The sequence below is a fragment of the Tinamus guttatus genome, unplaced genomic scaffold (genome assembly GCF_059628265.1).
Source record: "Tinamus guttatus ecotype Peru unplaced genomic scaffold, ASM5962826v1 Tinamus_guttatus_pri_ptg000172l, whole genome shotgun sequence".
Taxonomy (NCBI): Eukaryota; Metazoa; Chordata; class Aves; order Tinamiformes; family Tinamidae; genus Tinamus; species Tinamus guttatus.
The window spans coordinates 4,177,780-4,201,791 of NW_028288706.1; the positions used below are offsets into that span (position 1 = coordinate 4,177,780).

A 24,012-nucleotide genomic window follows, 5' to 3' on the forward strand; every position below is an offset into this window, starting at 1 on the left:
TTTCTTGTAGCTTGCTATTAATGGCAAGTAATCAACTGTCTTTTCTGGAAGAGTTTTATGCCAAGTCCCACTTGTGATTTTTTTCCTGGAATTTGAAGCCAGAAGAATTGCTTAGATCTGATATCCTGTGTACCACAAGTCACTATTTTTTACCCTGTTATTGATGAACAAATGATTTGTTAGGATTTGAAGAAAGCAAAAAATGGAGACCCTGACACTGCCTGTAGTGTCCAGTTTCAATGATTGATCACCTCTATGGTGAGAAATCACTGCTGTGTTTCGGACTGAAATTCATTTGACTTCAGCTTCCAGCCCCAGCTTTTTGTGCCCTTCTTACAGCAATTTAAGAGCTTGTATGCCCTAGGATTTTCTCCAGACGAATTCCTGTACCACCACAATCTTTTCAGTTTCTCTCAGCATTTATGTCTCAGACAAATTTCCAGTAAGCTAAATAGATTGAGAGCCATGGGCAGGAATTCTCCCTGCTTGAAGGTTTATCTCACAGGGGGGGAAAAAAAACCAAGCGTTATCAGGTTCCTTATGCAAGACAAGCAAATGCTTGTTCTTAAAACAATTATGTGCCCTGGCCTACAGAACTGTCGTAGTGGCGTAAGGTAGCTGTGGAAACATGATTTTGACTGGAATTACTCTGATATCTCAGCCTTTCCCTCTTCCACCTTCTCCTGAGCTCTGTGGCTTAACAAATGGGATGACCTTACATGCCCTGAGATATTAACCTTTCACTGTCTCTCTAAAAGGGAAGTCCTGAGCTTTATATTTCATTCTGCCCCTCTCTTAACCATGAGCCAGTCTTTATGGCGATCTTATTTGCTTTGCAGGAAGGTCTGGGAAGCGGATCGTGGGAACGATGCACGGCGGCGATACGGAGGAGGACGTGAGTAACCGTCCCACGTGGCGGCAGAGCTTCTCTGAGGGTGCTTTACGTTTACCCCCCTCTCCTCAGCTAGAGAAGCAGCTTCTTACCTGCTGAATCTTTATGCCACAGGCCTGCTCCTCCCTTCCTTTCCTTAGCCATCTGCATACACAGATACTTCTGCATTTTTATTTTGCTTTCTGGGCATTGGCCTATGTTTTAACCTCAGCTTGCAGTGTGTAAGTAGTGATCCGTGTGCCACAGGAGTGCTGCCATCTGTGCTGTGCTGCAGCAGGGATGGGAGCTGCCAGTGCTGTAAGCAAAGGTGTTGTGACCTTATTTTTTCCTGTCCCCGTGAACTTCCCTGGTGTGCTTCTAAGGCAGCCCCTTGGAATTTAGAAAGCTGTAGAAGGGCGTAGGAGTCCACAAGGGAAGCCCTCTGCTCTGCACACAGGCACTGATGTTCCTTGGGACTCACGTTAGTGTTTAGACCTTTGGCAGAAGCTGTGTCTGGGTTTAAGTTTCTTGAAGATCACTGAACAGGTCAGTGGGAGTAGGACTGGCCTGCTGGGCAGAGCCAAGGAGATGCTGCTCTCATCAACTGTCTTTGACCATGTTCTTGCCAGTTCTGGCTGTACTCATCCTGTCCCTATTCTGTCCCATGTGTTTTCCTCTGCAATCTCTCTTTCTGTTGGACTTTCCATTTGTTTTTAATCGCATCCTGTTTGTGACCTTCTCCCATGTCTTCCTGTTGGCCCAGCCCCAGCACATCCAGGTGTGGAAAGCCAAGGCCTTCTGCCTCTCAGTGCCCTCAGCTGCAGCTACCTTGGTCGTCTCATGGCCCTGACCTCTTAATGCAGCATCTTAGCAAGCCTCAGGGCTGAGAGGCTTGTTAGGGACAGTGACAGGCTCCCATGTGTCTGAGGCTAGAGATGGAAACTTGTGAGGCTGCTTTGAACCCCTCGAAGAGTTAATCAGACTAGGGAGTTGAGAAGTCCCCAAGAGCCACCAGCTGTGTGCTGGGTCTCTGTTGGTTCCTTACTAGTGTGGCTCTTGTACCTTCCTGCTCTCCCCATGGATGGTGGGACTTTGACCTGGGCCAGTCCTGCCCTGAGTCCTGGGTGTCCTGCCCAGCTCAGGGCATCCCTGCCTTCCCCTGTGAGAGAGCCTTCCCTGTCTGTGGAGCACAAGGGCATCCCTTGCAGTTGCACAGTCATGGCTGGTGAGAGGAGGCTCCGCCGCTGATCTTAGCATTGCGCTGGAGTCCAGGAGTTGCCAAGAAGGCAAAGTGAGCCCTGGAACTGAAGGTGACTGCAGCCCCAGGCAGGGAGGCAGAGCCCTGCAGCTCTCCCAACTTTTTATACACTCATGTCCCCAGCTCCAGGCAGTTGCTTTCCTGGAGGATGTGTTTTGGGCAGGAACACCTTCAGGCCTCCTCTCGGGGAGCTGCTCTTCCTCTGTAGCTTATGCTGAGTCTTCCCCATTCTAATTTCCTATGTCTTTGCTGGAAAACAGTGTAATGGTTCTCAAGTATGGCACACGGCACCTCAGCTACACCTGCTTTCCCTGCTGCCTTCTCTTCTGTTGTCGTTCTGGCTGCTCTCTGTTTTCTTTTATGTTCTTGTACGTATATTTTTTTTTCTGGTCTGCCTCTCCTTTCCACTCTGACTCTCCAAGGGGGAATCTGCCCCAGCTCAGCCAGGCATGCACAAGACCAGGGCACAGGTAGGTTTTAATCCTGCAGTTGTCTTTTTCCACTAGTCTCTTGATCTCACATTAGGTCTTGCTTTAGCTTAAAAGCCTTTAAAGCTTTTAGTACCACAGATTTAGCCGAAATGAGGGGGGCTGTTGTTACCAGCCTTGCGCAGTGTGGAAGGAGGTGTGCAAGAGGTTGAATGAAGCAGCCACTGCTAGTAAAGTGAGGGACCGCAGGTGAAAGCTGAAGATGGGTCTTGAGCTCAGCCTTTCACGCCTTTTGGTGGCCAGCAGCACCGCAGCAGCCTGAGCTACAGGCTTAAGCAAACTCTTTTGTAGGGCCTGTTGCTTGCTGGAGCAAGCCCAAACCTAGATTCCTGTCCAGTGCCTGCCCTGACTGTGTGGTCGTGCCATGTGCAGGGCATGAAGCAACTTAACATTGGCCAGAAGCAGCATCCTCTACTTTTGAGCTGGCAAAGATGCTTTGTGAATGGAGAGCTTTATCTGTTGGTAGCATACAGCTCTGAGAACCAAACTAGCTGCAAATCCTCTGCTCTCTCTCCTGCAGGAGGACTCGGATGACAGTGAAATTGACCTGGATGATGATGATGACGATGATGATGAAGATGTGGAAGATGATAGCATGGAAATTTCTGCAGGCAAATCCAATCGCCGGGCGAGGAAGCCAGAGCCACTAGAGGAAAGTGATAATGACTTCTGACTCTTCAGTAGCAGGACCAGGAGGCATCTTGGAACGCAAGCTTTGGACAGCATGCAGGTCAGGAGCTAACAGCCTGCCATCTGAAAAGTGCTTGCCAGTCCAAATTCAGGAGTTGGTATATAATGTTCATTAAACTTAAAAATTAAACCTGGATTGCTAATCTTGTGCCTCTCAAAGTATGAGCAGTTTATCCATAATCAGAATTACAGTAATGGGGAATGCTGTTATTTCCATAATTGTCTTAGAACAGGCCCTCATGTACCACAGTGCCAAAAGTTGCGCTCCAGTGAGCATTGTGTGCTTGATTTCCCTGCATTTCACAACATCCAGACAGTCTTGTTGGCTTAATAAATCTGGATGGAAAACCGCTTTGGGAGCACATTTAAATTGATTTTAAATCTGGCTTGAATTTATTTATCATAAATATACCCCTTACTAAATCAAGGGCTTGTCTCTACAAAGAGCAGCGCTAAAGGAGTAAAGTTAAAACAAGGGAACTGGTGAAGGGGTTCTCAAATACCACCTTCAGTACTGCCTTCAGGGTAACAAGGCAATCACTGTCAGTATTTCAGCTATGTCAATGGGAACTGTTACTAAACTAAAATGGGCCATGCTTGAATGTCCTGAGAGCAGCCAAGCAGGACTGCATTGTAATTAAATCTATACAAAATCAGTCCTTAAAATATACTGGTACTTCTGGGCACTTAAACAGGCCAGAAGTTTAGCCAACATTGCTCCCTTTAGTTTCTGTACATGCCTGTCTTATTTCCATCCATGGGAACCCAGGATCAAATGCCCAAATCCAGAAATCCATAGAACTTGATGGATACAAAATTCTCCTTCCAATTAACTCTCTTGTTGCATCTTTTTATTATGTTTTTTTTTTTTTTTTTTATTCCTTGTGTCATGACCCTCATTTTACCCTCTGCACTGCTGGCAGAAAGGGAGAGGGGTTAGGAGAATATCTCAAGATCTTCCATTTCCCTGGTGAGGATTAAAGAAAATGTATGCAAGGGCCAGGTGACCACAAGCAATATGGTAGGAGCTGGGCATTAGTGTAGGGTAGTGGTAGTGTTGGGGCTTCAGCACAAGTTTATAGGTAACCAGGCTTTGTTAGTCTGCTGATAACAGAAGAATTTGGTAAACTAACAGGTTCAGTAGGTTAGTCTGATGGCATGAGCAACAGCACACTGAGGTTAGAGCAAAATAGCTGGAGTTTGTAGAGCGTATTGTCTGTTTTCTTTTAGTTCTTCTGTGTCCTCACAATTTATCTTCACAGGAGCAGAAATCAGTGTTTGATTAGAAGAGTTCACTTCAGTGGGTGTTCATCAAGGCAGATGAGCCCAGGCCATTCTCCTGCCCTTCTCTTTTCCTACGTCAGCAAAGTACTTTGCTTCTCCGCCTGAAATCTAGTGTCAGGTCCAACCCCTCCATTGTGCTGAAGGAAGGAATGCACAGGAATTATTTGGGAGAAAAAAAAAAAAGCTTTTTCATCCCTCCGTGTCTCTGACCCTTATGATGGAATCTTCACACTGCAGGCACATCCCCAGCAGCAGAGCTCAGAACTTGAAATCTCATGTCAGGAGAGGACAAAAGTTTACAGGTAAATAAACCACCATGTTTTTGCAGTAACAAGGGCAACCCATATGTGGGTGCAGTGATGTACTGAAATGTGCACAGTTATACAGGTTTGAGCTGAAAGGCGATGCCGTGTTGCACCCTGCAAAGTTAATTCTCTTTACCACGCTTCTGAGGAAGCCAATACGGAGGGCAGCTTCCTTAGGATGAGACATCTACTGCAAATTTGTTAGCATAGGCTTGTCTTGAGAGTTCCCTTTCCCTGCTGCTAAGATTGGCTGTTTTTAGGATCTGTTCTGAAAATATTTTCCCATGTAATGCAAGGAATCCTTTCTGGTCCTCCTCTCATACTGAAAGAGATGCGTCTGGCCCGAGAGAGAGATTTCTCACAAAACTGGGTCCAGTCTCTGGGTTTGGGCTGCAATTTTTAGACTTCCAATTTTCTGTCTCATTTCCTAATTTGTTGCAGAAACAGAAAGCTGACTTTAAACCTTCTGTGTAGAAACAGAGCCTCTTCAGGCAGCTCTGCCCCTCAGCCTTTCAGCAGAGCCAGCCAGGTCTCAGGGTAGCCATGGTTTGTGTTGCAGGTTCTTGTATGAGACAGGGATAGCAGTGATTTTAGCAGCCAGCTCTAGTGGAAATTCACCCTCCAACCATTTGACACCTTCAGATGGGAAGTGTCAGTGTGTAACCAGATCTTCGTACATGTGTACAGGCAGATAAAACACATTCAAACATTCAAAACATATTCATATTCCAAATTGTTGTATTAGCTCTGCATTTCCTAGAGCTCCAGGGCATGGAACTGAGGCCAGCTGAGGGTTGTTATCTCTGTCTCCTGTTGGTGTTCCAGGTGACCTGAGATGGGTGACAGCTGTGGGTTGTGCACAGGCTTTGGGCAGGGCTGGCCCTGAGCCACTCCATCTGCTTGGATATATTGGTGAAAGAGGTAGGACTTAAATCACTCCACATCACTCTGTCCTGGGGGAGTTTGTGATTTAGCCTGTAATTCATGTTCCTGCAGCTTGGAAAAAAGGTTTTGGAGGCACTCCCTCAGGCAAATGCAACCTGCTTCTTGAGAAGATGGGGAAGAAAACGTGCCTCCCATCCTGGGCTGATGCTTATTCCATCCCTTTTATTTGGCAGGGCCTTCTTCAGGCCAGTGGGTCATTCCCATGGTGGCTCACTGTTTGCATTAGAAGATTCTCGCATGCCAGGCTGAGACTCAGAGTTGCAAGCTGAAATCCCCTGGTTTCAGCAAGAGTTGCCACAGAGGTGAGAGGGAGCAATCTGGACTCTGGGCTTCTACCAACACAGACTTGGAGTTGGCCTGGCTCCCTGCTTTGGGACTGGGTGTTCCTTTCAGCTTTGGTCCTGGCTTATCCTGGCCTGATGCCTGCCCAGGGCTTAGGGCAGACAGCAGCTCTCTGCTCCCCTCCTGTCCCAGGGCAGTGCTGGACTCAGCCAACTCCTCTTCAGCACAGTGTGTCCGTGTGGCAGGTTCCTTGCAGGGTATATGCTGGGGGAAGAATCACTGTGAATATCAGGTACCTTAGGTGGAAAATGGATAAAAAGCCAAGACGTGTTCTTAACTACAGCCTGAATAGCTAAATAGTCTCCCTGTAGCTAATATATCAGCAGTGTTTGTATGGTGTGTTGGTGTTTCTGAGGCCGGGATACAGGTGAGTTGTGAGAGAGTGAGGAGTTTAATAGTTCCAGGGGTTTGTTCCGAAGCTCAAAGAAGAGTTAGTGCCTTGAGCCATGCGTCCTGCCCAGGCCATTTGTTTCTGCAATGTGGCTGAGTGCTTTCAACCAGAGGCAGCTTTTCTCAGAGAGATTTTTTTGGAAGGAGTGCCTTCTGGCCACCACTACCAGGCAGTCCTGTTGAGAATGAGCGCTGGCTTCAGTGAGAAACGCAGCAGGAAGTCATTCCTGTGTGCAAGGACTCAGTGCTGACCGGCCTCTAAACCCTCCTTTACAGCTGGGTCCTCCTTGCCTCACCTGGAGGCCGGTCACCCTATGACCCATTCACCTTGTCCCTGGCAAAAGGCAGGATGAGCCAGGGGCCCTCTTGTCACACTAGTACATGGCATGAGACCTCTTGTCCAGGCAGCAGAACTAAGGCCTGGCAGTGCTCCCCAGTGTCACATGTGATGTTCTACAACCAAACCAGTAAGGCAACACAAGGCAGCTTTACAGCTAGGAACCGCTTTATTTTCAAGTATGCACTTAAAGACACAGGTCATCCCAGCGTTTTTTCAGGATCAGGCCACAGAGCTCCTTGAAGTTGTGTCTCCCTGGCCCGAGTGCAGCAGCAGGGTGTTGGACTCCGGCAGGAGCAGAGTAGAGGATGGGGGCAGTTGCTGCAGGAGGACTCTGCAACCAACCATCTGTAAACCCAGCACCTTTTGGGGCGTTGCTGGGTCTCAGCCATGCACACCAAGGCACCACTCATCACGCCTGCCTTCAGCAGCCACCCATCCCAAAGGCGACCTGCAGGGAGGACCCGCTCTGCAGCTGGGGCATCAGGAAGGCATGTCTGAAGGTCAGTGCCACTGATGGCAGCAGGTCACAACTGCTGCAGATGAGCTGCTCCCAGCTATAACATCTAGCCATGTCAGCTGCAGATGGCCCATCCTTGTGCATTGCTCTTCCTCCCACAAGCATTCTCCCACTCCTCCTCCTCATTTCCTGTGGTCTTTCTAGATGGCTCCACTCTTGGGATTCGTATCTCTTCCAAGAGGCTTTGATAGAGAGGTTTGACAGACCAAGCACTTCTGACATGCTCAGCCCTAATCAACCTGCCCCTGAGGGAGAGGCACAGGTTGTGCTTCCTGCCTGGAACCCTGCAGAGATCCTGCACGGGGAGAAGTCCTTGCTGTGACATGTCAGGTCCAAAGCACCACAGGTGATCAGAGCAAGGAAACGACAGACCTCTGATGACTCCCTGGGACCAAAGTAACCTGGAAACCTCCCGGATTGGACACTTATTTAGCCAGGTGAGAAGTGCTTCACCCAGTTCTTCTGGGATCCCTAGCCCTCGTGAACTACATGGAGGGGAGCTGGCTCTGTGAGCAGAGTTCTGGGGTGCTGCTGCATTTGCCTGCAGACTCAGTCTGGCAAGAGAGCAATGCTCCTGAGTGATCAGGATGTGCCAGACCTGGGTCAGGCTCTCAGCACAGCACTGCATTCCCTGGCACCAGAGAGATCACAAGAGGGGGTTGCTACTGCAGGTGGTGGGGACTCAGTTTCCATTTACCACGTGAGAAGAGCCTGACTCGTGGGCTCTTTCCCCCTCCTCCTTCTTCTTTGCCCTCCTGTTTGCATTTTGCCCATTCCTGCAGTCCTAAAAATCTCCCAAGACCTAGATGAACCGGGGAAGGTTGCAAACTCCCAGCTTTTAACAGGAGCAGGTCTTGGCTGTTGATCCAGAGGTTCCAGGCCCCAGCACGCACTGCTGTGAGCCGCTCCTCCTGGGCCATGCTGGGGAGCTCGGGCGCTCTCCTTTCCTCATTTTCCTCTGTGAGATGCAGGTGGAGAGCCAAGCAGCTCCCGGCACAGGTGTGCTAGTTGAAGGGACGCCTGGCCGCCCCACCGGGCCGTGTCCTCGCTGCAGCCAGCCAAGCTCACACCTCCACCACACAGTCGGGCGAGTTTGTTCGGATGGCATCTGAGATCATCTTTGCTCCTGACTGGCCAATGCGGTTCCCCTGCAGGCTGTGAGAGCAGAGGAGGAGTTCAGACTTGGTCACAGGGGAGAGCAAGATCCTGAGTGCAGGTACCCCTGCACTCCCCTCCTGGGTACAGGAGAAGCTCCCCAGCTTTACACCAACATCCTCTGCACCCTCCCCATGCCAGGCTGGAGCTCTTGCTGGGACCTTGGTCATGGAGGCTTCGAATTTGAGACGCTGGAGGCTACAGGTATGAGGCAGTAACAGGCTTCTGGGAAGCTGGAAGGGCTAAGCCAGCCTGGCCGTATGGTATTTTGGAGAATGTTTGCCTTTTAGGGTGGTTCTTTGCCCCGAAGACATCACCGACCCTCCAGGGAGGAGTGATGAGACCTAGAGTTGTGTGTGGATGTCAGCAGTCAGAGAGGGGAATACCCTGCCAGGGAAGCCCATGCACGGAGCTGGGAATGGGCATTACTGGCGGTGAGGAGGGTTCCCCTGACTGGCCCTGAGGTCTTCCTGCCCTGTGTCTTACCGTCTAGTTCAGTGCTCGTGGTCACTTACTTCACATACTTGAGGCCGTGGTTTCCCTTCAGAGCTGTGGCGATGCAGATGGCTCCATCCATGCCCAGGGAGTTCTCCTGCAGGCTGTGTGGAGGCAAGGAAATTGGGAAACATTGATCAAGGAGACGTGGCCGCAGGGAAGGAATTCCCTCTGCAGACACAGGGGTGCTGGCCTGGTTTTACAAGCGTGCAGCTGTGCTTGTCCAGGTGTGTGTGTGTGTGTGTGTGTATAAGTGTGCACAAACACGGATGCGAGGAGCATGTTGTCAGGCTAGTGACTTGCTACAATGAGAGGCCCTGGCCTTGCTGTCCCCTCGCTGCCCTTTCCAGGAAGCCTGGAACTGTACCCGGGGCAGCAGGATACTCACTTGAGCCTGCGGAGGCTGCGGTTGACCTTCAGCGCGTTGGCCATCGCTTTGGCCCCTGCCACGCCGATGGAGTTTCCCCTCAAGCTGTGAAGGAAGACAGGCCATGAGGAAGGGCAGGTGAGACAGGCATCCCAGGGTGGCTCACAGCTCAGCCAGGCCCTGTGCTGTCTGTGGACATGAGAAGGTCGGAGACGCGGCCTCTTGCCAGCAAGCAGCTGGCCGGGCGAGCTGGGGTCACGTTGCCCACAGTCTGGATAGCACACTATGGAGGTGACAACAGCTCTGAGTTGACAAGTAGGATCTCAAAGGCCCGCAGGGAGCGGTGTCACAGCAACAGGGACTTGAAGGCCCCAACAAGCACTTACTCCAGGATTTGCAGGCTCTTGTTGACCATCAAGGCCTCTGCCAAAGCTTGGGCTCCAGCTGTGCCAACTGAAGCCACCTGAAGACTGCAAGAGAACAGGGACCCTTCAGTGCCTGTCCTGACTAGGCCACCATACCATTCCAGGTACCACCACAGCCCAAACACTCACTGGAGATCTGCCAGGGTTGTGTTGACCTTGAGTGCAGCAGACAGAGCAGCCATTCCTTCATCACCGATGGCGTTCTCCTGCAGGCTAAGACAGGCAAGCGCTCTGTCAGCTCCTCACGCATCCCCCAGGCCTGAACCCCAGAGATGCGACTGAGGAGCAGACACCGATGGGAGACCTGGCAGCCCTAGAAGGGTTTGAGTTGCACCAACTGCCTACTTACTCGAGGCTGGCCAGGCTGCTGTTGTACTGTAGTGCTTGAGCCAGGGCGGTGGTGGCTTTTGCCTGAATGAAATTCCACTGTAAGCTGCAAAAAGAGAGTGGGACGTGAAGCCCTGGTCTGCATGATACAAGGACTCCCCATCCCTCCAGGCTCAGCACCAGCAGCCGGTGAGCTCAGCACCCCTCAGCTGCCTCCGCAGTAATGGAGGCTCTGGATGCCCCTGCTCACCCAGTACTTCTGACAAGGCCTTGCCAAGCCTCATGGGTCCAGCCTGGATGGCACAATGCAAATCCCATGGGAAGGCAATTTAGGGAAGATGCTCTCATGCTGTGACAGGGCTGAGGCTCAGAAATAGTGTCCCGGCCTGATACCTGCTGGAGGGGCTTAAAAATGAGGCCTCAGAAGCAAGCCGGATTAAAGGGAAAACTCACTGGAGCGATGTGAGCGCCCGGTTCTCCTTCATGGCTAAAGCGATGGCCTTGCCGCCTTCATCATGCAACAGGTTTGCTGCTAAGCTGGAGGCAAGGGGCAGAGGAGGACACAAGTTACACGCAGCTGGATGCAACTTCAGCACCCCCGTGCAGCAGTGTGGGTGCCCTCCTGGGCACAGACTCACTCCAGCTTCCTGAGGGTGCTGTTGGTCCGCAGGGCTCGGGCGATGGCAGGGCCCCCCTCTTTGCCAATGGAGTTCTCCCGCAGGCTAAGGAAGAAGAGAGGAGAACGTGCCCTTAGGGCTGGGGAGAACTGCCAAGTCCCCTGCCCGCCTCTCTGATGCTGTAACTGTTTATTTCAGTGGTGCTCTTTCTGACTTGTGTTTCCAGCAGCATCTGCAGCTCCATCTCCAGGGGAAAATGTGCTGCCTGCAAACAGAAACTGCTCCTTTTTCCATCCTTTTCTAGACGAGGACAAGCATGAGATGTGAGCCCACACTGGGAGCCACATCCAGTAATTTTGTCCAAGAGCTTTGACTACCCTTTTGAAAACAAGGAGCTAAACAACTTGTGAGGTGATTTCTGTTATAAGGAATGGACTAAATCTAGCTAAGCTCACTTGCCCAAGCAGCTGTCGAGGTGTGCTGGCCTGCGAGCAGATAGACTGGATCCAGATGCTGTGTCCAGCTGTTATCTGTCCCTCAGAGCAGCTGGATTTCAACTGCACATCCTACACATCTGAAAACTGTAGGCGGGGGCAAAACCTGGGGTTTTGCCAGCTACCTGCCCTGCTGTAATTGTTTCATTGCTAGACATGGCCAAACTGGTACTCATCTTGAAGGGGGGAAAACTAACAGCCAGAAAAGACTGTCAGTACTAGGAGGGACAGAGGCTGCTTTGGGGATTCGAGAGCTCTCTTGTATCACTGGCTGTCACGGGAAGTGTTGTGCAAGCCACGCTAGCCACGGTGGCAGCACTTCCACACAAGGTGGCCAGAAATGCTGTCACTTACTTGAGGTTGATGAGGCCCTTGTTGGAGCAGAGCGCCCACGTCAGTGCAGTGACCCCGGCGTTGCTGATTGAGTTGCTCTGGAGACTGGCATAGAGGAGAGTGTTAGGATGGGCCTCTCCGGGCATGGCCAGGTAGGCCGTTTGGGGGGAAAAAGTGCCTTTTGCACTGGGAGGCAGGGGAGGGCCCTGTGGTTTTGCAAGGCTAAAGGAACCAACGCAGTAGGAGGAGCAGTGGGAACCCAGCAAGGGGCTGTGGGGCAAGGCTGGAGCCTGGCAGGGGCAGCAGGCCAGGAGCATCTCACCAGGGTGGGACAGCTGCTCTGCTGCCCCCCGCGAGGCCCCGCTGAGCAGAAGTGACAGGGCTGGCCAGCGCTTCCAGAGAGCCTTGTTCCCAGGCAGCCCCCCTGCAGCTGCCGGCTCGCAGGGATGTAGTTCCTGGGGTTGTTGGTCCTTGTCCAGTCCCACAAAGAGCCCAGGCAGGGCAGGTTGCCTGCCCGTGGCCACCAACCCTCTGCTCTGCTGCATGGGAGGAGCAGTCCCCGCTGGCTGGTGTTTCTGAAGGTGAAGCTTGCACCATTCCCCTGACTTTCTGCCACCTTGCTATCTTCTGACCTCATTAGTCAATTCTAATTGCATTTCAGGGAAAAAGCCTCAAACTACTAGTACCCTTCAAAAGCGGGAGAAAATTCACCATCTGGGTTGAGGATTAACTCCTTCAGTGCCCTCGCTGATGAGGGAAGGGCTGCTCCCTGCGTTGCTTTGAGCGGTCCCAGCTCTCTGCAGTGCTGTGCTCTGCACAGCACACATGTGGCCTCAGGGAGACACGGAAGGGCCTGGGAGTGTTGGAAGGGGCGGCTGAGGGCATGGAGGGATCCAGGCAGGGATGCTGAAGGGTCTTGCTGGGGTGAGGATGCTGGACTGTGCTCTTTATGGGGGAGCAGAGGGGAAGTAGGACATGAGTCTGCAGGTTACCAGACCTCCTCAGCCGAGAGCAAAGTGGCTTTAATTAACATTCCCACTCTAAAGATATTAACAATGCTAGAAACCCTCCCAGGAAAGATGCAGGAGCTCACTGCCACATGCCAGGCAGGCAGCTTCTCCAGGACGTAGGGGGAAGGTCCCAGGGCTCCCCCAGCCCTTCCCATCTGCGTCTTCCCCAGAGACGTGAGGGTGGACGAGGGGAGACCCGGCAGCCCTCGGCGCATTTGAGCTGCATCCATCAGCCTAGGCCAGAGCCCAGCAGCAGGGCACTGCGACAGCCAGGGCTGCTGAGGAGGAAGGACTTACTCGAGGCTCTGCAGACTGTGATTCACCTTCAGCGCTTCAGCCAAGGCCACTGAGCCGTTGTCTCCTACAGAGTTGCTGGAGAGTCTACGGCACAAGGGGAAGATGTGTTAGCAGCAGCCCCAGCCACGTTGCAGCACGGGGCTCACGACGCCGTGTGCTGGCAGAGAGCACCCTTCCTCTTAGCTACATGGTGGGAAGTGTCCCAGCTGCCTTCACGTGTGTGTGTGTGGAGAGAAGTATGCCACAGTGGTGGATGTCTTAAGCAAGACCATTGGTATCACGGCCACTCTGGAGATGGGCAGGCAGGAGGCCAAATGGTATCTCTGTTTTTGGATCAACATTGTCTTTTAGCTGAAATAGCTTTTAATGTATCCACAGGTCCTGGGGACCCACTGCTCACCTCTTCTGGAGGGAAGGCTTGGCCTCTCAGTTTGTTTCATGGCTACCTGCTCTCTGCTCCTCCACAGATTTGTAGAGTGTCTCAGCACAGCTGAGCTCAAGGTGATTCTGTTGTCCTTCCCACCTCTGCGAACCCCTTTGGACAAAGCTACCAAAATGTGCCCTGGCTCTATATGAGGGCCTAGACCCCTGCCTGTAACTCTCACCCACAGATCCCAGTGCAGTTCACTGCTGCCATCACCCTCCCTCGCCCTGGCCCAGCCGTTCATGTGGCCTCTGCAGACTCTTACATCAGTTCCTTGAGGCTGCAGTTCTGCTTCAGGGCCTCTGCGATTTTCCTTGCACCGTGGGTTCCGATGGAGTTTTTCTGCAGACTGCGGAGCAAAGTCATCCAAGTCAGACAGCTCAAAGTACATCCCTGTTGGACACCCCTACCTCCTTGTCCTCTTTAGACTGTTCCTCAGGCCTGGCAGTGCCCTTCTACCCTGTGTGCACCCTGATGATGTTTAAGGCTTGGAAATAGGTACCCAAGGGTTCACTTTGTACATTGGTGACCGTCTCTGAAGTTATGGGAGGCCTTTGCCATGAGAGGTGACATGGGGAAGGTAAAGAGGGCTCACTGCCTCTCCTGGTTCAGGAGAAGTGGGGAAGGGATTGCTACGGGAAGGGCCAGGTTCCGCCACTGCGTGCGTAGCCAGAGGCCACAGGGACACAGCCGTGCTGGGCTGGGACAGAGCCAGGGGGTGGTCTGTCCTGTGGGAGCAGGAGCAGGGCCCGGGGGGAACGCCAGGTCCCAGCACTTACTGCAAGGTCGTCAACCTGTGGTTGCTTGCGAGAGCGTCGGCCAGGAACATGGCACCTTCCTCCTTGATCACATTGTGCTGCAGGCTGCAAGGAGAGAGCAGAGCAATGCACGGCTGCAGCGGAGCAGAGAGGAGCAGGGCAATGCGCGGCCGCCGCTGCAGCGGGACGGGGAGGCAGCGCTGCTGCCTGCGCCACAGCCCGCGCCCAGGCGGCCGTGCAGAGCCCGAGCTCTCGGCTCTCGCCTCCCCCGCCGCCTCTTGGCTCTCTGCAGCAGCCTCTGGCATGAGAAGGGCGCCTGCCCCGCGCGTCTCTGCCCAGGACTCCTCCTCCCTCCCATCCCACACTGTTTTCCTCCTCAGAGCTTGCTTAGCCAGAAGTTTTTTTTTTTTTCATTTAGGAAGGTAGACTTCACACTTCATGTTGACTTAGGTAAGTTGTTTCAATGGGAAAACCCAAATCAGCAATGAAATAAATGAGCTGGCTCTGCAGGGCAGAACCAGATTCTGCCCCAGGCTCCTCAGGCACTGGCCCACAAGAGGAGGAAACTCTGAATGGGATAAGGGATGGCTACAGGGAAATATGTCCTGGGAATCGGCTCCGAGAGGAGCGGTGGAGGTTGAAAGGGAGACACTTACTTCAGAGAGAGCAGGACTTGATTTTTTTTTAGTGCATCAGCCAGTGCTTTCGCGCCCTTGGGGCCGATGGAGTTGCTTCGCAGGCTGGACCGAGGCAGAGGACGGACAGACAGACAGAGTGAGCAGACGGAGAGCAGCAGCCCCCGCCGGGCAGGGACTGGCTCTCTGGCTGCAGGTCTCCAAGAGGGTTGTGCTGAGCTCAGGCCCAATGCCACCCCGTGGCAGGAGCTCTGCATCCAGGGGTTGCTCACGGAGAGGTGCAGCCAGGAAGCAGCAGAGGTGACAGAGGTCCATTGCAGTCCCGTTTGCTTGTCCCAGCAAAAGGGCCCTTGGTGCCACATTCAGCACCACTAGGGACGGTAATTGCTTTTGAGTTGGTTATTTATGAACGATCCCCCAGTTGGAACTGCAGCAGGTGGGATCCCTAGCAGCGGGCTCGCTGCGGGTGGAGCGCTGTGGCTGTGGGCATCAGCTGGGGCTCCAAGGGCCCCAAGCCCATGTGCAGGCTGGCGGCCACCCAGCCTTCCCCACAGGCAGTGGTGCCCACATCCTCCTCTGCCCGGTAAGCAGGGTCCTCGGCACCCCCGTTTGCCAGGCAGATGCCAAGGCTACACTGCCTGGTCCAAGGGGCACCCACCAGCATGGCATGTTCCTCTCGGAGGTGCCCATCACTGTCACCAAATCCACCCCCCAGATCTGGCCATTTTGCTGAGTTGATGTTTGGGGGAATCAGCAGCTCCTCGTTCCGCACAGCAGCCACAGGCAGGAGGCCAAGTGGGCGCTGCTGTGGTGGGGCACCAGGCCAGCAGCTCCCAAGAGCTGTGTTTGCCTGTTCAGCAGTGCACCCTGGGGGGCTGAAGGACACCCCTCAGCTCAGGTGAGGTTTGGCTCTGCTTTGGCCATGGGAATGGCTGGTGCACCCCCAGCACCAGTGGGGTTTGCACGGTATAAGTGACTGGCAGGGTAACTTACTCCAGGGCCATCAGGCTCCTGTTGACCATCAACGACCTGGCCAGTGCTTTGGCTCCCTTATCGCTGATCTGGTTTTCTGCCAAGCTGCCAAGAAAAAGAAATTAGATGTCTTTGGGGGAAGAAAGAGGCTTTCACAACCCCTGACATGTCTGCAAGCCCGGCTGGCCACACTGGGCAAGGATGTGGTAGGAAAAGGCACGCCAGAGGAGCGTGGTGAGGAGTATTGGTTTGGTCCACGCTAGCACTCCTCGAGGCTTTGCAAAGTAGATGTGCTTAGAGGTCTGCTCTCCTGAGGGGAACACCAGGCAGGGGATTGCAAGGACAGAGTGGAAAAGGTGTTTCTAGGCTGATTAAATCATGCCGTGACTCCCCCAGCAGGAGGTTTGTCCCTGCAGGAGCAGGAGGGTTGGACTAGATGATCTCTAGAGGTCCCTTCCAAACTTAACCATTCTGTGATTGTGTGTCTGCTGGGGGCTAGGGGATCTGTCTGCTTGGGGATAGGCCTCTCCTCATGTGTCCATCCCTGCCGCACAGCCAGGACCTTGGGAAGCAGATTCCCAGGACGAGCAGTACGTATCTTGCTATCCAAATTATAGGTTTAGGAATGGCAAAGGGGTAGGAATCTGGCTAAAAATAACCTAGGTGGGTGGCACCAGTAGCAACCCTGACTGAATGCTGGTCTGCGCAGGAAGCAGGTGGAGGGCTGCTGGCAGCAGATGTCCTTGAGAAACAAGGCGAGGCCGCCTGCCCGGCTGCCAGGAGAAAGTGCTTTCGCCAAGGTGAGGTATAAGCAGTTCCAGCACAGAGCCTGGGGGCAATAAGCCCACATGGGGCCATCCATGTGACCTAGCACCCTAGGGAGTCAGTGGGAAAGCCACTCCCCAAATTTCCCATCCTGGTTTCTTAGGTCATTCCCTGCCTTCACTCTTGTGCATCCCCCTTAGCAGCTCCCCACAGTGCACTGGGTCCTACCTGAGCTTCTGGATTTGACAGTCTTTCACACTCAGCATGCTGCCCAGCAGCTCCATCACGTTGTCCTTAAACTGGTTGTTGTCCAGCCTGGAGAGCAGCACAAAAGAGAAGCCAGAAGTGCTCAGGGCAGAAATGCAATCCTCAGGGCAGATCTGTCAGCTGCCCCACAGTGCTGCTGGGCCTACACCTAGAGACACCTGGGATTTTGAGTTACAGAGCACAGAAAAAAGGGAGCAGTGTCCCAGCTTGCTTCTCCTGCTGCAATCCCATGGCAACTTACCTGAGGTTGTGGCAGAAGAGGAGCTGGGAGAGCAGACTCTTGCAGATGTTGTAAGTGAGGCAGTTGGAGAGGTTTGTCTCCTCCATGCAGACATCGGAGACCTGCAGGAGATAGGCCAAGGCAGAGCAGTTCACTGGCGTTAGCATCCCAGCCAAACTCTCATTCTTCATTGCTTCCTCCACTGTTTTTGCAATCTCCATGTGCTGAATTTCATACAGGCACTGCATGGTGTTTACTGTCCTGGAGGAGATCACATAGTCTGTGTTCAGGCAGCCCTGGAGAAAGCTGATTGCTGGGCTCCTGAAGCTGTTGTGCTCGTCCTTCACCAGGAGCCACCCGGAGAGCAGCTTGTTAACCTGCGGGGAGAGAAGCCCGGAGAGAAAGCGCACAAAGATATCAAGCTGCCCGTCCTCTGCCTGCAGGGACCTCTGAACAGCACTCTTGAAGTGATTGAGGAAACCCAGCTTGGGCCAGGACATGCCGCTCTCCGTGAAGAGGTCAAAAATTGCCCGCTTGGCAGCTGTGTAATAGTAAATGGCGGCTAGAAACTCCTGAATGGTCAAGTGGGAGAAATAATAAGCCGTGGAGGACTGCGTCTCTTCTTTGAGCAGCAGCCTACTGCACAGGCTGCTCTGCAGCAAGGAAAGGTCTATGCCATAAGTCTTTATGTCCTGTTCGTAAAATACATACTTCCTTTTGAGCAGGCCGTAGAATGCCAGTCTGCCCAGGTTACCCATGAGTTTTTTGCTGTTGTTCATAGCTTGCTCTATTCTAAGTGTGTCTCTCTGCTTTTCTGGCCAGTCACTGCTCAAAGCCATTTTAAAATAGTAGGAATAGATTTCTGATAAGGTCTTAGGAACAACTGTCATTTCTTGGGATTGGTCAGTGCTGTTTTTTAAATAATAACCTATTGAAGCGCCAGAAATCCAGCAAAAGCCAGGAACTGTACACATGATGTGTAAAGATCTATTAGCCTTGATGTGGTGCAGGACTTGACTGGATAAGTCTCTGTTGTCCAGGAACATCTGGTCCAAAAAGTCTTTCATCTCTGCAGCTCTGAAACCTCTTATTTCCGTCATGCGGTCAACAAGCCCCCCGGGGATTTGCCTGGCCGCTGTTGGCCTTGAGGTGACCCAGACAGAAGCCTCCTGTAGCAGGTTGCCCCGTATGATATTGGTGATCAAATTGTCCACCTGAATCTCCTTCTTAGGATCAGTGCAGACTACGGTGTTGGAAAAATCCAGGGGAGTCTTGAACTCGTCCAGGCCGTCCAGGATGAGCAGCGTCCTGGCGGAGCCCGCGGAGATGCAGTTGGGCTCGGTGATGTGCGGGAAGGCGCAGCGGATGAGCCTCTCGGCAGAGAGCTTCTCGTAGGTGTTGAGTTCGCGGAAGGTGAGAGGCAGCACAAAAATGATGTCCCTGTTGATCTCCCCCTTTGCCCACGTGCAGACGAAGAGCTTTACCAATGTGCTTTTGCCAATGCCAGCCACCCCCACCGTCATGGAGATCCGAGGGGGGATGCTGACTTTGGAGAGAGGCAGGAAGAGCTTCTCTAGAGGGATGCTTTTGGATGCATTTCTTAGGCCTTTGGTGACTTCGATCTGCAGGATGTCGTGCTCCTTCTGCTGGATATCTGTCAAGCCCTCCACTAGCAGGAGGTTTGTGAGTCGCTGCAGCGGCCCCGTCTCCAAACCGTTCCCATAGTGATTCTGGAGGCTCTCCAGATGCTTCTGCACCATCGGTTCTGTACAGAGAGAAGCGAAATTCGGAGAAGAGGAGGGGGGAGGGCAGGAGAAGGATGATTACCATAAATGTAAACAAAAGACATGACCTTTCTCCCATTCCTATGAAGAGGGGAACTGCATGAAGCGTGGTAGGCAGCAGTGTGTAGCAGGACCCTGAGTGCACTCTTAGGCCTAAATGGCCCTGAGCAGCCTCCCTTGGGGCATCCGTAACAGCCCCTGCCCAGACTCTCCATCTGAGCTCAGCTCTGGGCTGAGGGCATCCCCGGCCCCGCTCTGGATATATCCGATTATGGCTCTCGGAGGGGCTGTGGTTGCGCTGGGCTTTCTGTGCTCTGCAGAGGTGTCAGTCCCTCAGGACGGTGTCCATGTGGTGCTGAGCAGCCAGGTGGCTCTCAGCAATAGCTTAGCAAATCATTTACAGTTTTAAATGAAGTGCAAGATGTCGTAAAGATCTGCTCACTGGTGGCTGACAGACGTGGAGCACGGTGAGAAACGAACTCCGGATGCCCCTAGCCAGCAAGTCGTTCATCCTGCACTCCCCAGTTACCAGCCAGGCAGCTCCTTCCTGATTGCACTATTCCATTTTCCCCACTGAAAGCTGCAGGAAGTTGCATTTCACTACCTAGGTGGCAATTTATTAAGCATAACCCTGAGAAGTTATTTTGTATAGGGCTGATGTTAGGGCTGGTGCCTTTGGTTAGCGAGCCCAGAGGAGATGCCTCCAAGCTGCAGTTTAGCATGTCTGAGATGTTTTCTGTTGTTTCTCCCCCTTCCCAGGTTGAAGAATAGTCACAGAGGGTGCGGGTTCTGCCTGAGCTCCTGCTGCCTCTCTGATAATGACATTGCTGCAGTGGGGTGGCAGTGAGGATTTATCCAGTTCTGTCAGACTGCCTGAGTGAATTCCCTGGGACGTGCCACCTTCCAAGGTAAGGCGTCTGTGCTGTATTCTCCCCAAATTGCCTCTTTCTCTCCTGTGACTCGCTCAAGCCTAGATGCTGCCTTGGCCCTCTGCTCTGCCTGAAAGGAGCATGAGCCATTGCCCCCATGTGGCCACTGATGCATGCCAGGGCTGCCCGTGGAGATGCACTGCGAGCCTGGAGGAAGGCCTCAGACCTGCCATGGAGCTCTTGTCACCTGCCCAGCTGAGCCTCGAGGAGCCCCTGGCGCAACCCCATCACTTGTGCAGGGCTCCTGACCTGACCGAGCTGCTCAGTGCAGCCTGGCTCTGTGCACATCTCAGGGGTGCTCCAGCGAGCACCCGTAACCAGAGAACGTGCCCATGTGCACCCATAACTAGAGAACGTGCCCACAGACACCCGTTGTGGCCTGCCTACCATAGACGGTGATGTGGAGGTAGAGCTGGGAGTTGGTGGTCTCGATGAAGGTCTGCAGGGACTGCGAGGCGTAGCTGCCCTTGCCGGCCAGGACATCCACCACGGCCCTCACCTGCTCTGGCACGGAGCTCACCTCCTGCACGCGGCCGGCCTCCTCTGCCGTGAGGAGCTCCAGCTTGCGCAGGTAGCAGATGATCTCCTCCAGGAACTGGGGCGAGATGGCCCTCGCCAGCTGCTTCTGGTAGCGGTTGATCCAAGCCTCTGTGGGAGGGCAGAGCAAGGGGGCTGGAGGTTGTATGAGCCCTGGGTACATGGCAGGTGGGCAATGAGAAACCACAGCAGTGGAGCACCTGATCCCACTGTGAGCAGGGCGTGAACTAAACCTCAGAGGGATCTGCCACTAACAACGTTCTCCTTGGGACGACACCATCTTAAAGCTGTGGCGGGCTATTTTATTAGGAGCTGCTTGGCCAAGACATCAGCTGTAGAAACCAGAGCCAAAGAAACCTAAGAACATGATCATGAAATTACATTTCTTCCTGGAAGCAGAGTAAATGCAGAGGTAACAGTCTAAGGAAGACTGTTTGTCTCCAGAGAGAGCCTTTCCCACTGTGTCTGCACAGCAGTCCCCAAGCCCTTGGACCAAGAATCTCTATCAGTCTTCACACCCTGACACCCCATCTCACTCTGCTTGTAAGAGAAGACTCTACCAAGATGATGGATTTCCTTCAAACATCATTCTGCCCATCAGTCTGGCCCATGGACCACAGCTTGAGAACCAGTGTTCTGTGGTATGGATGTGGGGCTCTAAGGAGTTATCTGTAGGACCCTGTTGTGTCACTGCAGCCCTCCCAAAGAGGATTCAAACAGACCTGCACTACCAAAGACATCCCTTCAGTGCAAATCTCCCATGTCATTCAAGCAGCCCACAGCAGTGCAGAACCTCAGCCTGGCAACCCTGCAGCTTTCCTCTCTTTCAGCTTCAGCTCTGCTCCAGGGCTGCCTTGTGCCTGCCCTGCTGCCACTCACCTTCCATGAGAGGCCTCCCGAGACATCAGCGAGCCCTGGGCAAGGAGCACGCTGTCCGCAGCAGCACGGCCGTCAGCCTGTGTCCCCCGCCTTCCCATGGGCTGGCCAGCTCCCTTCCGGCACGGTGGCAGCAGACGGCGTCAGGCGAGGCTCCCTCCGCCGCACTCAGCCTGTATCCATCTTCCTGGGACAAGAGGAGAAGCATCAGCAGCAGTATGGGAAGGAGCTAGCCTTGAGCTAGCGCTTTGCTACGTGGTGCTGGACAAAGGGCCTGTCCCCTTGCAGCATGCTGGGGACATGGGGGAGAAGGAATCTCCCAGGGCAGGAGAGCTCATCCTAATGGCTGTGGAACAGCTTGTGCCGGCTGGGGCCAGAGAAGCGGCTGCGCTGCAGCCAGGCTGTCAGCTGGAAGCTGAGCCAGGAGCTCCCGGAGGAGAGGCGCCCGTGGCGCTGGCACACGGAGCGCTGGCTGAGCTGGTGGCTCCCAGCTGTCCCACAGCCCCTGCCACGGTCCCAGTGCAGCATTCTGGCTATCAGAGCTCAAGTGCCGATCCCGGCACTGCCCTGCCTGACCCTGGGATGTTAGAAAGCAGCAGCGCAGCATTCATGAGCTCTTCATGAATCAAACTTGGCAGAGGCAGGCAGGGACCGTGGTGCTGCAGCGTCACTGTCCGACTGCCCCAACTCCATGCACCACCTTAGTGCCGCCACCACCACCACTTACACCAGTGCTTTTTCTGGGCAGACAGTGATCGTTTTAATGCCCTGTATGATGGCACTGGTCCCCAGGCCATTTGCAGGGTGCCCAGCAAGTGTTCAGGGGCCAGCCTCATCACCCAAGGGACAGCAGGACTAGGAATCGCTTGTGAGTTTGCTTTCTCTTTGCTAGAAAGGAAGCTGAGGCAGAGCCGCAGAGGGCCCATTTCAGTTTCAAGCTCACTCGTTGCCTCCATGGCCGCTTGCTGCGCGGTGGCGAACACCACATCCTGCTGCAGGGCGCTCGAGATGCTCCATTTTTGGCAGCGCAGATTAATCGTGTTCCTGCTCAGAGGAGGAGCACCCACCTGCTCCCTGCCCTGTGAGGGCAGGACTGCTGCCAAACCACTTTTTTTTTTTCTCTTTTTCTTTTTCTTTTTCTTCTTCTTTTTCTTTCTTTTTTCTTCTTTCTCTTTATTCTTTTGCTTCTTCTTTTTCTCTTCCAGGTGTACCTCAGGGCTGAATCCAATTGCTTTATAAGCAGAGAACACCTAGGTCTGGCCTACAGGGCTGCCTCGCTCGGGATGCTCCCAGGTGACGCGTCCCCGTGGGACACAGGAGCTGCTTGTGTGGCCACATGGGTTTGCATGGGTGGGGTAGGGGAAGCCGGGGGCTGTTCTAAGCCTGGCTGGGTCCGAACCCACAGATTTTGCCTCCACAAGGGAACGTGGGTCCTTCTGCTCCTCCATGCGTGCCCTTCTGTGGCCCTCCTGTTTGCAGAGGTTGGGCAGAGCTCTTCCCGCTGTCCCACAGCACAGGGCTGCCAAGCAGCTCAGCTTGCCTTGCTTTCTGCCCCACAGCCAGGTCTGGCACAACTGGGGCACAAGAGTCAATTAGAGGAGCTCTGCGGGCCGCTCACTGCTGTTTTCACTCTTTGCTGATGTCGTCTTCTCTCTAACTGGTCCGTAGGTTCAGTTAAGCCTTTGCAGACAGCAGGCACCACTTCCCCTCTGCCGTGTAACTGGCAATGCAGCCAAAAGGCAAGAAGTGGTTGTTTTGTTTTGTTTTTCCTGTTTGTAGCAATGTTTCTCTGTTGGTCTTTTCTCGTAAATATGACCAGATAACGAAAGCCCTTTCGGGACAACCTGTTCTAATGCCAGAGATTATTTGATCATGTTCTCCAGTGCCATTTCAAAATACAGTACTGCTGCTGGGAGTCTGCAGCCTCAGTTTAGCTCATGCAAGAGTGTCTGGCCTGGAGAATAAATCAGAGCAAATATTGTAGTGTCAGCATTTCTGCTCTGCTTCCAATAGAGAGGGTTTCACTTGGAAACTTCTAGGGCAGCTCAGGTGATGCTGAGTGCTCCGGAGGCTGCATCCTAGTTAGGCGAGGGGTGTTAGGTGCTTTAATAGGAGCTGTCTGAGGGTCGAGGCCAGTCAGAGCCAATCTGTGTAACCCACAGGGAGATGCGGGTCATTTCCAGTCCACGACCAGTCTGTCATGAGGCCACTGGGATGATTTTCCGTGTTCCCCAGTGCCGAGAGTGGCAAAGCAGCACCTGCAGCCATCCCGTGTGCAGGGAGCTCGGCCGGGCGCTCTGCACCCTGCCAGAGCCTGGCCAGGCACGGAGGGTTGTAGCTACTGCAGGGCCCAGCAGACCCTGTCCCAGAATGGGGACAGGGAGCAGGTAGTGATGAGCAGCTGTGCAGCCAAACTGATAAATGGTGTCTGCAAGCCCCAGGGAGGGAAATTGGGGTTTTGCTCCCCAGAACTTGGCATGACTCAGTGCTCAACTTCAGACATCACCTCTCCCTCTCTTGTCCTTCACATCCCTTGCCAAGCTTCCCAGGGAGTAGCAATGAGAAATACTTGGAAAGAGAAACCTTTAAGTTGTTCACCCGGTAGTAAAATCAGCCATTTCTTTCCCACCTAAAAGGAGAGTGCTCCCATGTCACTGACAGAGTCCCAGGAGCAGCCATCCACCCGATGGGTTGCTACAGGACATGGGTTTCTGGGGACATGGGGACCATCCCCTACCGAGCCAGGAGCTGGTGACGTGCGGGAAGGTTTGTGCTGCCACCCGCCTTGGGCACGGTGGATTTCTGATAATGTTTCTCTCTCCCCACAGAAAACTCTTCCATTGAACAAGACACTGCTGTCCTCTAAAGGAGCTTCGGCCACGTGTCCTCGCTCGT

At 53.5% G+C, this 24,012-nt stretch overlaps 2 protein-coding genes across 2 annotated transcripts in view; one reads left to right on the top strand and one right to left on the bottom strand.

Annotated features, from left to right (window-relative positions):
• IFT38 (intraflagellar transport 38) overlaps window positions 1–3,450 on the top strand; it is a 58,117-nt gene extending 54,667 nt beyond the window's left edge. The window contains exons 11-12 of the mRNA XM_088523087.1: window positions 840–895; window positions 3,138–3,450. Coding sequence (XP_088379213.1) covers window positions 840–895; window positions 3,138–3,290 — 209 coding nt within the window. The 3' untranslated portion in view covers window positions 3,291–3,450. The remainder of the gene's footprint in view (window positions 1–839; window positions 896–3,137) is intronic.
• Window positions 3,451–8,087: 4,637 nt separating this feature from the next.
• Window positions 8,088–20,311, bottom strand: NLRC3 (NLR family CARD domain containing 3). Its single transcript, XM_010222176.2, has 17 exons — window positions 20,092–20,311; window positions 17,013–18,756; window positions 16,733–16,819; window positions 15,761–15,844; window positions 14,789–14,872; window positions 14,154–14,237; window positions 13,640–13,723; window positions 12,951–13,034; window positions 11,665–11,748; window positions 10,838–10,921; window positions 10,653–10,736; window positions 10,222–10,305; window positions 10,002–10,085; window positions 9,834–9,917; window positions 9,469–9,552; window positions 9,101–9,184; window positions 8,088–8,585 (listed from the first exon to the last, which is right to left on the bottom strand). Exons 2-17 carry the CDS (start codon window positions 18,749–18,751, stop codon window positions 8,495–8,497), a joined length of 3,009 nt encoding a protein of 1,002 aa, XP_010220478.2. The 5' UTR covers window positions 18,752–18,756; window positions 20,092–20,311; the 3' UTR covers window positions 8,088–8,494.
• Window positions 20,312–24,012: the final 3,701 nt, after the last annotated feature.

Excerpts from the sequence above, each read along its gene's own strand:
- NLRC3 (XM_010222176.2), bottom strand. The coding sequence starts at position 18,751 with ATGGTGCAGAAGCATCTGGAGAGCCTCCAGAATCACTATGGGAACGGT. Across the intron at positions 9,553-9,833 it reads AAGAGCCTGCAAATCCTGGA|CTTGAGGGGAAACTCCATCG; the intron begins GTAAGTGCTTGT and ends CTTCCTTCACAG. Across the intron at positions 9,185-9,468 it reads CGCAGCCTCCGCAGGCTCAA|CCTGCAGGAGAACTCCCTGG; the intron begins GTGAGTATCCTG and ends GCCTCCACACAG.